This window comes from Antrostomus carolinensis, unplaced genomic scaffold (genome assembly GCF_000700745.2).
Source record: "Antrostomus carolinensis isolate BGI_N321 unplaced genomic scaffold, ASM70074v2 scaffold14584, whole genome shotgun sequence".
Taxonomy (NCBI): domain Eukaryota; kingdom Metazoa; phylum Chordata; class Aves; order Caprimulgiformes; family Caprimulgidae; genus Antrostomus; species Antrostomus carolinensis.
The window spans coordinates 27,900-44,809 of record NW_010310219.1 but is presented as its reverse complement, the minus strand read 5'-3'; the positions used below and the strand labels follow the sequence as shown (position 1 = coordinate 44,809).

The 16,910-nt window shown below is 41.6% G+C and overlaps 1 protein-coding gene across 1 annotated transcript in view; it reads right to left on the bottom strand.

The window, feature by feature from the left end:
* Positions 1 to 264: 264 nt before the first annotated feature.
* The window catches only part of RAD18 (RAD18 E3 ubiquitin protein ligase), a gene marked incomplete at its 5' end in the record, with an annotated part of 39,984 nt that continues 23,338 nt past the window's right edge, over positions 265 to 16,910 (bottom strand). Inside the window, 4 exons of the mRNA XM_010166348.1 lie at positions 265 to 367; positions 2,075 to 2,137; positions 13,201 to 13,357; positions 16,505 to 16,639. Of these exons, the coding sequence (XP_010164650.1) occupies positions 265 to 367; positions 2,075 to 2,137; positions 13,201 to 13,357; positions 16,505 to 16,639 (458 nt within the window). The remainder of the gene's footprint in view (positions 368 to 2,074; positions 2,138 to 13,200; positions 13,358 to 16,504; positions 16,640 to 16,910) is intronic.

Sequence of the window (16,910 nt, the reverse complement as noted above, 5' to 3'; positions counted from 1 at the left end):
TGTCCTGCAGCGGCAGCACGGAGCCCGCTCGAGCTCCGGCAGGACCCCAGCACTTTACATCCCATCCCAGTCAGGCGGCCCACAGCGCTGCAAACAAAACATGTCAGCACACCAGTCTGGTTACTTTAAAGTAGTCTGAATGATTGTCACGTGAAAATTCAGCATTTTATTAAGTACCCAGATACACTGAAAATGGGAAAAACTCAGAAGTGCTTCTCAGCATTAAGCCTTCTGCATGGTCCGAAGCTTCGCAGCACTGCAGCGCTAGCTCTTCTTCCTCTTGTTCTTGGGAAGCAGTCGATCGTTTTTGGGCATTCGGGGCCGACGTGACTTTCTTTTTTTAACTGTCGGACCCAGAAAATTGTTGCTGAAAAAGAAAAAGAAACAAAAAGAAAAAGGAAAATGTGTTTTTGAGGATGCTCTAAACACGGCAAGTGCCGAAGGTTGTACTAAAGTGCTGCAAGCAGTCCGCGGGCACACACGTGTTTGCGTTACCGGTGCTGGTGAAGGGAAATCCTGCACCACCTTCTTGTTCAAAGATGCCGACAGCACCCAGGAGCCATCCCACTCACCCTGAGCCCACAGGGACACGGCAGTCGCGGTGCCTCGCCGCCCGTCACCAGGCACCAGTTTGGAGCGGAAGGAGCAGCAACAACCTTTCAAATTCCTTGTCCATAAATGAGAAGAGCCTCTGGTGCTGATGACACCATGATTATGTTCTATCAGAAAAGGTCAACTTGAAACAGAATCCTCCTCAGCGGCACAGCCACCGAGGAGAAGGACGCGTGGTTTTGGTCATGGTTACCCAAGAAGGAAAGCGCGTGGGATTCCCATCTTTAAACAGCCTCTGTTTGCCAGATGCTCTTCTCATTTATGGACAAAGAATTTTCCACTGGAAACTCAAAGAAGTGTTTTCTTCTTAGTCATAGAGTTAATTTTAAAGAAAAAAATATGTTAAACTAGCCATATTTAAATTAAGCAGCTCACTTCCATCATTCAGCTTCAAATTCCATGTAGTGCTGACATGAAAGATATCACTCATCCATCAATAGCTATTACTAATTAAACATTCCTTACGAGCGCGCTCCTTTTTTACCATTTGCAAGGATGAATCCATCCTGCAGGGACTATTCATATGGCTTAAAATGGGAATTCACAACAGAAAACAACAACGGAAAATTCTCAAATGCTGAAGTCCGTGTCTCTGTTGACTGCCACAAGACACATACTGGAAGAGATTAAGGGGAACAACTTGTATTTCAGAGCTCAGTTCAGCACCACGATGGAGACAGAACTCCTGTGTTTGAGACATTAACCATGTTTGGGAAGATCAGCGCGAATCCCAACACAAAGATTTAGCTGTTACCTCTGGAGACGGCAGCGTGATTAAACACACACACCTGCAGACAATGCACAACCCCAGCCAACCCTCCCCAGCCCTCCAGGCTACAAACCCTACAGGTGTGATATCTGTCACGCACGAAGTCCAGAGGCAAAGGCTTTTCCCTCCCAACTGGACCCTCCACTCCCCCATTTCAATCCCTGTGTTCATTCAGAGAAGATGATCACTCATTTTAATTTAGAAGCAGCTAAGGTTTTAAAAAAGTTAGAGAAATTAGACATTAACAAAACCTCTTTATGATGTCACCTTTTTCTCTGCTGCTGTTCACAATTCTTCAGGATTTAAATGCAATGCCAATCCTCAGGCTGAGTTTTGTGAAATCTCTCAGTACAGTAATGCGTTGCCAAAGGAGTCCCACGCCAAACTAAACCACGTTGGCTAACAGATGAGTGTTCAGAAATGGATACACAGACGTTCCACGAGTGCCAAACACACCTTAGAACAATTCTTTTTAACTAGTTATCTGCAGACCCTTGAAGCACCCAGGTATTATTTTCCAAGGATCCAAAACCACTGGCCAAATTGTATCTCCCACAACCACGGAGATTCACCAAGAACCTGACTGTTGAGAGACGTTTGCCTCTCCTGCAGAACACGCGTAGGATTCCACAAACTGGCAACCACTGACCTAAACCAGTCCCGAGGATTTTTCCACCCGTATATTCCACTTACTTGTCAGAAGATGCTGAACATGTCTCAGGCCCTTGCACATCTCTCAGAATGTCTGAACTGGAGCTGAAGGGGAAAATAAAACAGATGGAAATTATTTTAGCAACACCTACAGCGAAGTCGGGCTCTACTCAGCAAAAGCAGCGGAATCCGTCAGACGAGGCAGATCCCTCCACACAGCACTGGCAACGAGAAACAATTTCAACCAAGAGCACAGTCCAGAAAGCTCTGGCTCTGCATCCCATCATTTTCAGAGTTATTACTGGGTCTCATTTGCATTATTTAACACACGACAATTCTCTCTGCTCACATCTGCTTGATGGTAATGACAATAGCTTTATATTCACAGACACCAGACAATTCCTCTGGAGAGGATCTGCAAGACACTTTGATGGGTCAAGTACAACATCTCAAAGAGTAAAGGTGCTTTTTACCTCGAAACCCAAGGCTTAGGTGTAAGCTGACATTTTGACTGTAACAAAAAAAATGCACCAACATCAAAGAGAAAACCTGAAGACTGAAATTGTTCAGGTTCTTCTAGTGCATGGTCAGGCCCCGTGATACAAGCTACTGCAAAGTTCTCAAGCACACGCCAAATTACAGGGTTGCAGAAATCAACTAACAAGTTGGAAAATGTTGTTTTCTGGAAACTATCTTTCAAAAAGACGCCTGGCACCTCAAACAGTCTGTACATTATTGCAGAAATTACATAACAAACTATGTTACACAAACAGTGGGGAGATTTTAGTGTAAATCATGGGACAGCAGTTGGATACCAGCTCTCTTGGATTTACTTTAAAGGTTTTACAATAAAATTAATCCCCTGTCTGTTAGAAGACAGCAGCCATAAATTATAAAAACCCAGCCCCAAAGTCATAACTTTATACACAGATATGAGTGTGTTTAGATGTTTGTTCGAAACACATATTAAGGAAATCAGCCCAAAAATACTCATTCTCACAGGCCACATTCCAGCATGGCAAAGAGAGGCCTGATAACACAGACAACTCCTGAAGTTTATAAACGTTATTTCTGACCAAAAAATAAAATGGCACAGACACCGTGTCTCACACCAGAGAGGTCATTTTTGTACAGCAGACCCAGGCAGTGACTTTCCTGGGCACTTTTCAAAGACGGAGTCACACTCGCAGTCCCTGGGACGTAGGGGGTGAAAGCTGCTCAGGGCCCGTGGCAGCCCCGGGACGCCCCAGCACATCTCCCAGTGCAGGAACACAGTCTGCTGCCCGCTCGGACCGTTCCACTGGCATTTTTTGCTGGATGAAGATCACTTTGTGCAAATCTACCACAAACAGCACTCCTCACCAAGAACCCCAGGTGACTGATTGCCTTTGCACTCTCTCTGTTGGAGAGCTGCAGGTTCTCTGTGCCCGCAGTTGACCCCCAGTGTCTCTCACCAGCCAGAGACACCGGCCAGCACGTCCTCACAGCAGGAGCACAGAGCATCGGCGCATCCCTTCCAACACCTGAATGTGTCCGACACTGAGCTGGGATTCAGCTGCAGAGATCTCCACACCCTCCATGTAATGTGTTAGAAAATATACATGGCAGACTGGGAATCACATGCAAACTGACTTTTTTTTTTCCCCCTTTAGCTTTTAAAAAAATAAATAAATGGCAGGCAACTTTTATAAGGTGGCAAGATTTTTTTCATCCGTTACCATTTTGCCTCCTACTGTTGCCTGTTCTCCCCTCTGAAGTGGGATTCATCAGATGCTACTGTGGAGATAACTATAGAACCACCAACAGGATTTCATGGGAGAAAAACAACACTGGATTGGATTAAAGAAACCTTTAGCACACACACATTTAATCATAAAAAGGAAAAAGGCACCAAAAATATACACAAAGCATTGGTGCCATATGGAGAAAATTATTTTGAAACAAAATTGATTTAAGAGCTTGGCATGCAATTTTAGAAACTCTTCAATGATTCCCCAGGAACTTTCTTGAACTGCTGAATAAATCTGTTGAATTACAAATACTACCCAGCAGAGCAGTTTTAATATGGAAGCAAAGTCACCTGAAATTAAAAGCAGTGACTGCATTTACAGGGAAAAATGTCATCCCTGCAGCAATTATCAATACCACTGCCTACAGTCGCTGGAAGAGGAGCAGGCACAGCTCAAACCCCAGACCCACGGGCGAGCGCTCGGGTGGAGGTGAGGAAGCCCTGGGACACAGTCAACAGAAGGAAGAAGGTCATCGTATCTGCCCAGTTGCTCCTCAAAGTACCAGTTAACAGGGCTACCTGGTGGTGAAGCAACTGTCTGCTGCACTCCTCAGTTGCCAGGTTTTACCCTTCCCACAGCCTGGGCTCTGGCAACCGTTTAAATTTCTTATTTTAAGTTTTGAGTTTTTTGGTTTTTTTTTTTTACTCTCAAAATTGTAAGTCCATCAAAAGCTCATTTTCAGAACACCAACTGGATGCCCAAGGAGTGAGTTATGATCATATTTCTAAACCCCACTCCAATGTTCCAGTTACATTTAAAAAAAAAAAATTGGAGGGGGAGGACAGGGGGCTATTTGTGTGCTTTTAGTCCCCTAAAATAGAAAAAGAACAGGTTTGATGCCTGAACACAATGTACTTCCTTGCCTTGAAAAATGTGGCATTATTACCATTTATCACCAACTGTTTGTTACAAGCAAAACAATAAAAGTGAAAAAAAAATTGGCTAACACTCAGAACAATAATGCAAGTTCATAATTTACATGTGTAATTCACAGCCTATGCCTACCAAATGATTTTAAAACCGAGCACAAAACGTCCCAGAGTGAGTTTCCACCTTAGCCTACAGGTGTAGATGCGAATGGGCCATCAGCTCCAGAGGAGCCGGAGCCTCCCCATGAACCAAACCAGCTCTCGCGCTGTAATGAGGGACACTGAGAGACCGAGGGGATATGTCCCTAACTACAAAACCAACTGCAGGGTTATGAACCTTCAAGCTGTAGCTGAAAAGCCCTTTGTTTCAGAATCTCTTCAAACAATCCATTGTTGCAAGCCAGTCACTCAATGAAATAGTTCTCTGCATCGTTTGTCTCTCTTAAACACCAATTTACTTCACAAAGACTGAGCAATTGCCTGATTTTGAGTTGAAGTAATTATATTCCTTTCTTCCACGTGCAGGGGGAAAAAAGCTGTTTTCAAATTAAAAAAAACTCCTTAAATATGCCAGACAGCTGAAAAACAAAAAAGTAAAATTTTCAACTAAGAAAAAGAAATTTTGACCACCAACTGAGTTAATGTTTTTTTTTTTTTGCCCCTGAAGAAAACTCCTAAGCTGTTACCATTGAATGAATTCACTTCTACTGAAGAAAATTAATTAAATAAAAAAGACACAGCTACCTCATTATGTACGTTGTTTCTATAAATTGGAGCCTAGGAGGTCCAAAGTGATCACAGAATTTAGAATAGGTTTGTTAATTTCTTCAATATTTTCTGCCTTTTCAATACCCCATAGATATTTCAATACCCATCCTGGGGCCAGACAAAGCAAAACACATCTTCAGACTTCATTCAGGCTCCAAATCCAAGACAATTTCCCACAAGAGGTTTCCTGTTCTTTTCTTTAATAAAGGTTATTACTCTAGCCTAAGATTTTACACATCAGTTCCAGATGAGCAAGTTTTTATAGCAAAACCATTAAAGTTCTGAAACTTAACTGCTGAAGATGCAACAGGCTGGCAGACAAGGTGACAGGGTGTGAAGACCTTTCATTCCCTGGCCTTACTCATGTCTCCACGCTGAGAAAAGCAAAGCACAGCTCCAGCGACTCGGGCACCTCCCCAACTCTGCCTCACTTTTTGCAGGATTAGTTTCTTCTGAGCACTTATAGACAACCAACAAAACGTAAACTGTTCCCTTCTCGACCATCACTTGGATTTGACTTCTACCCCCTCCCCTTCCCCTTTCTTTAAAAAAAAAAAATAAAAAATCAAGATAAACACATCACCTTAAAATAGCAAGAAAAAAACTGATGTGTGAAGAATGTGTCTTGTTCTAAAAATGAAAGGAGCAAATGTCTCTTTGAATTTGTTTATTTTAAGGCAGATTAAGTTCCTTCTTGGCTTCACAGTGAGCAGACAGTGTCCTTTAATCAGCCCATCTTGCTGTGCATTATGTACTTAGCTCTGGCACGTGCATTGTGCGTTCTTCTTCCTCGATGCTGGCATGAGAAATGAGCTACAGCCCGTCTCATCTCACCAATGTCATTTGTAGGTGAATGCCCCGTCACAGGGAGAGAGGAAAAAGGTTTTCTCCACCTTGCAACCCTGCTTCCACTTTGACCTGTGTTAATTAGTAAGAGCTTGCTGCTGGAGTGGCCGTTAAGTCCCATGGTAACATCCAAGACTCACCATTTACCACAAAGTCCTCCCTGGCTTCCCCGTACCTCCTCTCCAAACCACACACTCCTGAGCATGGCTTCACCTTCATCTTTGGAGGACAGCAGGTTTGCCAGCCTTGGACCTTCCCTAGGACTCCTCACGGAGGGCTCTCGTCTATACTAAACCTTACACAGGTTCCACTGTTTCTCTGCTCTTTCCAGGCTTTCTTGGCTTTGAGTGGCCTCCTCCACAGCTCGAGAGCATGCCTTGGAGGCTCTGCCTTTAGATCTATCTTAACCACCTTCCTTCGGAGTCAGGCAACAGTTGGGACATCCAGGCTAAAGCTCTGGAGAGCACTGGTGCACTGTCACTTCTGTTTTCAGGGCTCAAAGATGTCCAAACCCCATGGCTGTAGACTAGGGACTGGTGTCCTCCTGGATATGTCACGTACAATCACATTCCCCATCCACATCTGAGGTCATTAGCTGTTACTGTTTGAAATGCCTTCCCTGGACTCTCTCCACCATGCCTCACAGATCTTGGCCATTTGTTAGGGGTCACAGTTTTTGGAAGAAAGGTATGAATCAACAACATAGCAGAGAACTATCATCATTCTTCCACAATGAACCCACGCTGGAGGCCAAGAACCAAAGATAAACCACTCCTATCTAACACTGTAACACACATCAGCTCTGAGCCAAAGCAGCTCAAGATTTATGAAGCCAAAACTGCATTAAAGAACTGAAAAAGGCAGTTATTGCCCTGATCAACACATTTTCATATACTGCTCTCATTTGAGAGTGATGGCCAGCCCAGGCATCAGGACAAGGCTTTCCTTAAACTCAGACTGCAGCAGCTGCCAGGGAAGAGCTTACATGGCTTTTTCAGCCATTCCATCCCATCAACGGTCTCTTTGACAAACTGATGCCTACAGAGAAGTTTTCAGAGGATTGCTGCCAACCAGTGAACTCCAGACTAACAAAACCGCAGCTCCTTATTTCTACCTCTGCTCCCACCAAGAACTAATGCCCCAGCTCTGCAAAGCACATAAATCCAAAGAATAAGTGACCAGCTAAATCGAGATCTTGGATCCTGATCAATAGCTCCCAAACTTCATGCCAAAAAGCCCCACTTATTGCAAATGAGGCCCCTTACTTGGGCACAAATCTCACCTGGCAGACGCTGCAGTCACTCTGCATTCCAACAGCAGATTTATATAAGCTGTGGATATAGCACTTTTCCACCAGGATTTCAAAGTTAAGTCAATGTTTCAATGTACACCTTAACATCTCAGATGAGGCCAACAATATATATTGTCTCCCGCTGCAGTCCTGCACCCTAGCCATCAAGAACTGAAATTTTCTTCTAACACAAAGTTTAAAAGATAAATAATTCGTTTTAAAAACTGAGCATTATCCCCATTGTATAAAATACTTAATAGAATATTTCCTCTACATAGTTCTTTAACTGACTTAGCATTGTCCCACCTAGTTTCTTTTCTAATATTCCTATTGTTTAAATAGTTGCATAAAATTTGGCTTCTGTCCCAGAAAGTAGAAGAATGCAATGGGACTATTTATATGGAGCACTGAAGTTCCATGAAAGCCTTATGTATGACTTCATAGCTTTGAAAAATTATCCTTTAAAAGCCATGGCTTTGTTTGGGTGTTTATCTGTTACACACATTTTGCTCTCTTGGTGGGATCATCAATTTATGAGGAGATCAAACATATTTGGGTCGATGCTATAACCTCCATGCACGGCCTCTATCTTTTTTGAGGCAGGTGTAAAATTTTCATTTTCTCAATTAAAGTATCAATTTTTGAATAATATCAGTCCATCACTGCTTATTGCACAATGTATGAATTTCTAATATTGACCAGCTGCTCCCTTAGCAGATACTGATACGAGATTGACAAAAGGCAGAAGGTCTTATGAAGGAGAAAAACATAAGAACAATTCATTTACTTGCAGCATCTTTTTACAGAGCAAACATTCCAACTCTTCAGCTTCGAGACTATTTTGTTATATTCTATATGCTGCTCAAAATCCTAATTTTCTTCTAAACCATTATAACATCAGCCCTTCATTTAGAAGTGTTCTCTTCATAAAAACACAGCATGCAGATTTGGACTTCCAAATATATTTCAAGTTTTGACATTTCAATGTGAAAATCATTTACCCTTGTCAAAGGATATCCTCTTATTATCAGAAATAAAATACAAGCCTCAGAAAATCATTACTTGGTACAATAGCACAATGCTACTTAAACCCTCAAAATCCAAATCATTCTTTTTTCAATCGTGCTCTATTTATTTCACTACAATTAACAAAATATTAACCCCCTGGCAACCACAGGGTGACAAAATACATCTCTCTCTCTCATGCAATTTATATGACTACACCTGTTTTTTACAGCCCCTGATAATCCAGGTCCATTGTGACTGTATCAGAGATGTGTAGGTAGCATACCGGGAGCGTGAGCCACAGTCCCACAGACAGAAGCCGGCAGCCCAAGGCCAGTCTGCAGGCCTGGCTCAGAGACCTGGAACTGAAGCGGGACACCAGACCTCCTGTTTTTTTCAGGAGAGCTATCAGGAACAGAAACAGTAAAGACAAAAAGCACATTTAATTATTTTTCATAAGCACTTGCCCACATCAGTATTTAGGGACGGGGTGATCCCTGTAACCTTTGTTTGTTTCCCAAAAAAACACAGGAAAATGCACCAGAGTGTTCTTGAGGAACACGGTGGTCAAACGAGAGGGACCTTCCATGCATCAGGTGGCCCTTTAGCTAAGGTTTCTCTGGATTATTATTGCTAGTTTCACCTCTTTCTGAGGAGGGTATAAAAATGGATGGATGGATGTAAAAGATGAGCACCTACAGTGTGCAATGCCCTACAGCACACTCCAGAGCCCAACTGCCCATCCACAATAGAACAGGGGGGAACAAAAACCCCACCAGTTTGTTGAACTTCTTGCCCAGTGCAGCAGCTAGCTTTTAAGGTTAAGCAAACTGCCCTATATTTAAAGAAAAATAAATAAAGACCACACCACATACACAAACCAGGGGATATGCACAAAGAAGGAAAGTGAAGAGAAAATCAAGATTCTGAAAAAACAATTCTGTTCCACAGGAGCTGAATTTAAGAGTAAACCACAGGGAGCTATTAAGCATGGTTTTGGGTTTTTTTTTAAAAGGAAGGTCCAAATATCTACAATGCATACCCCCTAGTCTGTACAACTGAAGAGATTCTGTGTTAGATTCAAGAAGTCTATGGAAATATTTCATTTGGAGAGAGTGAATGTGTAGAAAGAAGGAATAAACAACTCTGCCTTGAGCCAGACAGAGTACAAACAAATGCACACTTTCCAACAAAATCTGACAGCTTGGTTCCTGAAAGCACATTCAGATCATTAGGAGCCACCACATGCTAATATCCTTTAGCAAACTTTCCTACAGTCTCCTAGACACAATTTCATCCAGACTTCAAACTGATATACACAAGCCTGCAGACAGAAAAAGGTAAAGAATAAAATTTCAGCTTTGTCAAAGGCCACGGGGAGAATCATTCATCACGTCATTCACACACCAAACTGGCAGTGAAACAGAGATTTAAGCACACCTCGGATGAGCTAATACAAGCCCTTTCCACCTCCCAAGAATTCACTCTGCAAGATTAAAATTCTAAATTTTCCAAGGTCCTTAATGCCAAAAGGTTAATTAGCAATAAAAAAAAAAAAAAAAGGAAAATAAGGAAGAACAGGAACATCTCGTTTAAATTCTGGATGAAGAGCCAAGCTGAAGGCTTTTACTTTGTGGAACTAAAACAACAACCAGAGGTCCAGGGCAGGAGCACCAGCAGGCACAGTGAGGGTGAAGCAGCTCCATCCATCATCTGAGCACCTGTCAAACGTGTACAAACCTGCACGAGCCGGCCTGGCGTTAGCCCTGGGGCAGAGCTGCTGCCACCCCCGCTACCCAAACCACCCGTCGGGACCCGCACCCGTCGGGACCCCGCTGCCGCGTGCTTCCCCGCGCCCGCCCAGCAGCGGCGGAGCGGCCATGGCCCAAGCTGCAAGCTGGAAAGCTGAGGCTGCAGGCACATAAACCAGTCGCTGGAACAAAGCCACGGGGACAGTTTCTTCCCTTCTAAGTGAGTGCTGAAGAGTTTTTTTTCCCTGGCCCATTTCATTTTTCAGTGCCGATCCTGAGTGGAGCAGCTTCAAGAAGAGATGGTCACAACCCAGAGCAGTGCAAGCCTGTGAGAGGCTTTCAGGAGATGCATCTCCCCCTCCAGTTTTGAGCTTAGCTCTCGGTCTATTTCCAAAAGGGCTTCAGTGCATAAAATCAGGAGGGCTCTGGCTGTGAATCACAAGGCAACGCTGCTAAGCCAGGTCCCTGCACACTGCCAAGGGCAGGATTCAGACACTCTGACCTGTGGGGTCCACTGCTAAGCCCTCACAACTCACCGCTCATGCTGCTGTCAGCCTTTCTGACACCCTTCATTCTTCTCAGATTTAAGAGGAGAGGCTGAGAGAGCTGGGTCTGCTTAGCCTTCAAAAGAGAAGGCTGAAGAGGATCTTATCAATGTGCAGCCACACCTGACGGCAGGGAGCCTATTCTCAGTGGTTTCCAGAGACAGAACAACAGCACAAACTGACACACAGGAAATTCCCTCAAAACACCACAAAAAACCTTTGTGCTGTGGGGTGGTCAAGAGGTGCAGCAGGTTGCCCAGACAGGGTATGGAGTCTCCATCGTGGCCACGGTCCTGAGCAGCATGCTCCAGCTGACCCTGCTCTGCACAGGGCTGGACCAGCCCATCTCCAGAGGGTCACCCAGCCCCTGTGACTCAGGGTGTCCTCCCGAGATCTGTGGGTTCTGCTCTGAAGACCACAGACCTGAAAATACTCAAATACCTGGTATTACCATGTGCAAAGCCTATTCATGAGCCCAGGGCACTGGACTCTATTTTACCAGTAAAGAAATTACCAAGGGAAGTTACTTGCATCACAGGCAAGGAAAAACTGTCATCATTTGCATGACATCCTGAGAAACTTAGATAAAACCAGTACATCAGTAATCTCAATAGGTTTGTTACACATTAAACAGCAAATACAACAATATACTACATTTATCAATTTTCCACTAACAATTCAGGCAGAAAGACACATACACTAAAGAAGGGAAAGGCCACTGGGAACATCTTTATTGGTATATAACACAAGTTTGAAGCCACACAAAAATATAATGATATTTTAAAACAGCAACAAAGACTCTTTCTGCCTCCACATAAGTGATCTGCCCAGCCAGAAATATCATTGTTTACAGACAAATATTTACTGTATGTTCCCATTTAGTTCAAGCAAACAGAAACGGGTAGCAAAACCTGATCATATAAAACACAGAGATTTAACGTTTGATGCTCTCTCATCCCCCGAGTTATCTCCTCTTTCCTATGTTTTCCTAGGCTTTCATTCACCATTTAGTATTTACCTCTGAAAATCAACATCTTTAATGCCCATGCTGACTTTTAAAAACTCTTTGTGAACCAGAACTAATTTAGAAAAATTTGTTTCTGTTAAGCTTTTCAACAATTAAATTGTTCTTTTAATAAATGATGATGAAGCCAAGCACTATATTATTCTTAATATTTGCAGAACAAGGAGGAAGAGGCACATACTATGGGTGTAGTGGGTGGGAAATTAAGATATGCTACTCCTAGCTCAGCTGTTGATCTGATGCCTGACCTTCAGCTACTTCCTCTGATTATCTCCCACTTCTAAACATAGGAAGCCTTTTTCTTCCTAGAAACACAGACCTGCAAAGTGTGCCTTCTCCTTTCACTTCTGTTATCAACAAGATAGCAAGATTATTATCAAGATTAGCTCTCTTGCTTTTAGACTCATATAAATAAAACCCAGTTATTTTGTATGTTTTCAATTACTTTTTCACCTTTCCTCCAGAAACTGGGGCCACAGCAATCAGTACTGCAATAGGATATTTATCTACGTTTTCATCGTTGTCATCTTTGACAATTGATCAGTAGTAGATAGCAAATTATGATTCATGAAGCCAATATCTTAAACAGATGCAAACACTATCTTCAAAAACTAGATAGATCATATCAGCAATAACAGCTGAGTCTCCTTCCAATAAAATTATCATTGAACTATCAAAAGCAGAAAATCTTATGTTATTTATAAAGCCTTCCTTGATCCTTCATTTTCTGAAACCAAATAAGGCAATTTTCATTTAGCAAAACTAAATGTATGAAGAAAGAAAAGTGAATGGCTGTCAGGACTTCAAGGTCCAGCAGCAGTCTACCACTGACTGCAAGTAATGGGTCATTTAAACTCGATTTCTCACAGCAATATTCAGCTCAAAGAGCTATTAAAAGACATAGGCTATATCAATTTTTTTCTCTCTCTAAATAAAACCTCAAGCAGAAGGGAAGATGATGCAGTGGAAGAGAAATACCAAATGTTCTCCTGGTTGCACAGACAGTCCACTCACTGTTTCTATATTAAAAGGAACATTTACACTATCACCCCCATATCAAGTCATTACAAAACTATTAAGTGAATTCTCAATGTATTTCAGCTCCATCCCTCGACCAACTGAACAGCCACAAACATGGAGAAGAAGGAATCAGTAACCACAGCTCAGGAACCCATCCTATGGAGCAGGAAATATATACTGCTCAAGGTCACTGGCAAAGTTTTCCCATGTTTGGTCTAATCTGGTACCAGCTGGGGAGAACAGACTTTTCTTCACTAACCTGCTTGTTGATCCAGATGACAGTGAGAATGCAGGAGAGACTGATCTCTGGCCTTCCTCCAAGGAAGAAGATTCACTTCTATTGCCGTCAGGAGTTTCTGGTTTTCCTATCTGGGCTTTTCCAAGGACAATAGCTGTGTGATGCTCTTCCCTATGTTCTACCAAGAACAAAGGCCAAGATTAGCAAGAATGACAAAGCAAAATACTAGCATTTAAATTTTTGTAGCTTGGAGATAGATTTTTTTAAAAAAAGAAGTTTTAAAATATTTAAATACCAACACCTCGTTGCCACTTATTTGCAACCTGAAACTCTCAGTTTCAAATGTTTAATTTCTTTGCCTGCATAGTAAAAAACAAAAACAAAAAAAGCCACCCTTTAAGAACCAGAGACTGAAGCAGGAACATTTCATTGTTACGAGTTTCAAACACAAACAAGGAGAGAAATAAAGGGTAAGGATATTTGTCACATTTCATAAGATGACACTTTATTTCAGAAATTAGCAAACACTTAATGAGACAGCGCTGTTCTCTGCTTCTTGCTACCAATTCATTTCATTCACTGTGTGAGACAGCTTGATAGTTTTAAAGCTCTACAGATCAAGTTAATAGGCTTGTTTTCAATAAGAGAAGCATTACAATTTATCTCCTTGTGCACCTAAGAAAGACAATGTCAATCTAGATAAGCGAGATTTCTATTTTTTTAATAGGAAAAATCATTTCTGTGCAACACATCAGACAAATTGTAAAACCATTCCATTATTTTTATGTCAAATGTTTTTTATCTATAAAAAGATGAACAGTTTTCTGAAAAGATACCTTCTACCTCTCTAGAGAGAAAACAGAAAATATGATATGTAAAGATACACTACTCTTATGCCATACTCACAAATATTTTCAAAGGAGTTCTTTAACTAGAAAGTTGCACGGGACATCAGAACCATTCTGAGAGTCTCCTCATTACCAATCCTGATCATGGCCATTCACAGGAGTGTTCTGTCCACCCCACGGACCAACCTATAGTCCTGCTCAAACCACTTCTGACTTTTCTGCCCCTCCAGAAGTGATTTTGATAGAAACAGCCAAACAGAACTGTAATTAGAGTGTGGAAGAGCTACACAACCTTTGAATTCAGATACAGTTTGCCCTTTCCACTAGTGTATAATTAAATATCAGGAGCATATTTTTGTCTGTTGAGAACAACCGGCCAATTACAGTGAGTCAGTTGTCCAACTAATGAAACATAACTCCGAAATTAACAGCTTAAAAATAGCAAAGGCTCTGTGCAATAATGCAATCCAGAAGAGACATATCACAAATATTGATCAAATTCTTATGGTGCTTCCCCTTAGGCAAAGCAAAAACCTATGTTTAAAAGTTAAAAAATATAAAGACTGGAAATTGAACATTTTAAGTTTAAAGATGCAAAACAAGATGATGTAAATCAGGGAGAGATGATTAAAAAATCACCAAAAACATAGCAAGATTTTCAGAGAGGTTTAAGTTACAGCAACCAATATTACAGTAAAGGGCAATGGGAGATATTAAAGGTTTAAAAAAAAGTTTTAATTCTGTACAATTCCACTAATTCTGTGAGAATCCAAATAAAATGGGTAACACATACAAAGCCTTTGCTCTTCTCAGCAGTTATGCTTTCAAATGGCACGTCATCAGACCGCTGCTGGTTTTCATCCTTTCACGTATTCTAATTTCCAGTTTAATAAAAAGGTAATTGCTGTTAATAAGGAACACTGAGGAAACAGGCTTTAGGCATTTATGCCTTCACCAATAAATCCTCTTCCAGGGTTTTGTTTGGTTGTTTTGGGTTTGTTTTTTTAATGCTTTACAAACAGTCAACCAGGTGCAGATGTTTGGCGTAAAACTAGAAATGGAATATTAAACCCTCAGTCCACAAAAAGCACAATTAATATTTTGCAGGTTTGTCAGAGCCAGAGGAGGTGGCACCGTGTACCTAAGTGGACGCAATACAGGTGGATACGCCTGATATAAGCTATTTTCTACCTGAGCACTCTTTTGGAAAAACTATATGGCTTTGCTGCAGCTTCTCCAAGTCTGTGGTTTAGTGCACAAAGAAACTCAGTAATTCACCGTAGGTGATCTCTCCACAGAGCATAGCTAGAAATTAATATTTCAAAGTCTGTGATCTCGTTATCTAATAACACATTGCTTCTGTCTCTGCTACAGAAGAGGAACATCACTGCAAATTATGTCAAACAAGATACTTTATCCTTGAGATTCCTTAATTTGTACCCTTCACATGGAAAGGATTATGCATTGCATCAAGGTCTGCATGAAATGATAAGGATAAAATTCATACTATTATATTGGTATTTTCATTTACTTTTATTCTTGAGAGCTCTGCTAGAGGAGACAGCGCAGGAGACAGCCAAAGATTAATTCCATTCAACTGAGGAAGAGCAGGGATTTGCGAGAGCTGACTCGAACTAAACTCCCAAGGATACGGACAGCAGCGCATCCAATTCTGCTCAATGGTATTCTCTCCAAAATTCAGTATCTTGAATAAATTACAACTCCCCAGGTTATATTAGGTTGAGGAATGCTCTTCTAAATCACACATTCAAAGATCCACATACACTGCCAAAGCAACCAGTGACATACAACAAATGAGCCTGACCCAGCCTGTAGGGAAGGAGTTACAAGCACCCAGAGGGATTTCTCCGATGTTGTGGGTACGGAGGATAACAAACATCTGCTGGATGTTGTTCCTAACTCATAAAGAACTGAGGAACTGCAGTTGTGCATTCCCACTTTTCACTGTGTTGAAGCATATAAACACAAAATGAAGAGTTAAAAAAAGAGAGGCAACATACTGTATAAACAGGCTAAAAGAAGGCAAAGTATTTCATTGCTTCAACCTCAGGACACATAAAAACTTGTTCCAATCCACACAAACATCTTTGCAGTTCCCAGTTACTGACCCCCTATCACATTAATGATACAGAAAAGCTGAAACCCAGCAAGCAACACCCACAATCACCTTCACTCAAAGGTGCGGATTGTCACACGTCCCCTCTTGCAAATAAAGCACATCTATACACAATCCCACTAAAATCAAACAAATCAAATATTTATTATGGGTTGTGCTTATGTATCACACCAAAATCTATGGCAGTCAAACTTTTGAGGGTCTGTTTGGTTCTTACACCTTTTTTCCCCCCTTAAGGACTGCAGGAGAACAATGGGAGGAAAATATATTTCTTTGGGAAACTCCCCACTTATTAGTGTGGATTGAAGGGGGGGGGACTATATTAAGCAGCATTACTAACCTGTGGCTGCTGGCAATTCTCTGACAGTGACTTCTTCTCTGTTTTGAGTGCTTTCCGTTTTCCTCTTGCCATTTTTCTTCCACCGGTTATTTACTTGATTCACCAAAAACTGAAATTCACTTTTGTGTTTGTTTCCTGAAATGTAACAGTGCATTTCTGATCATTGCCACAGGACTCTTAAGGCATGCCGTACAAAGTGAAAAGGATGTGAATAGAAATAAACACCAAATACTGAATTAAAAACATTTTTGTTACAGCAAATGAAAATCAACTCATCACTGCAATATGTTCCATATTCTATTGATGATCCAAATCTGTGTCTGTGCTTTTTCAGAGTAACCCAGTAACCAAGAACATTTGCACAGAGGAAAACTTAATTTTTGCACAAAAGAACTGTGTGTGTTTC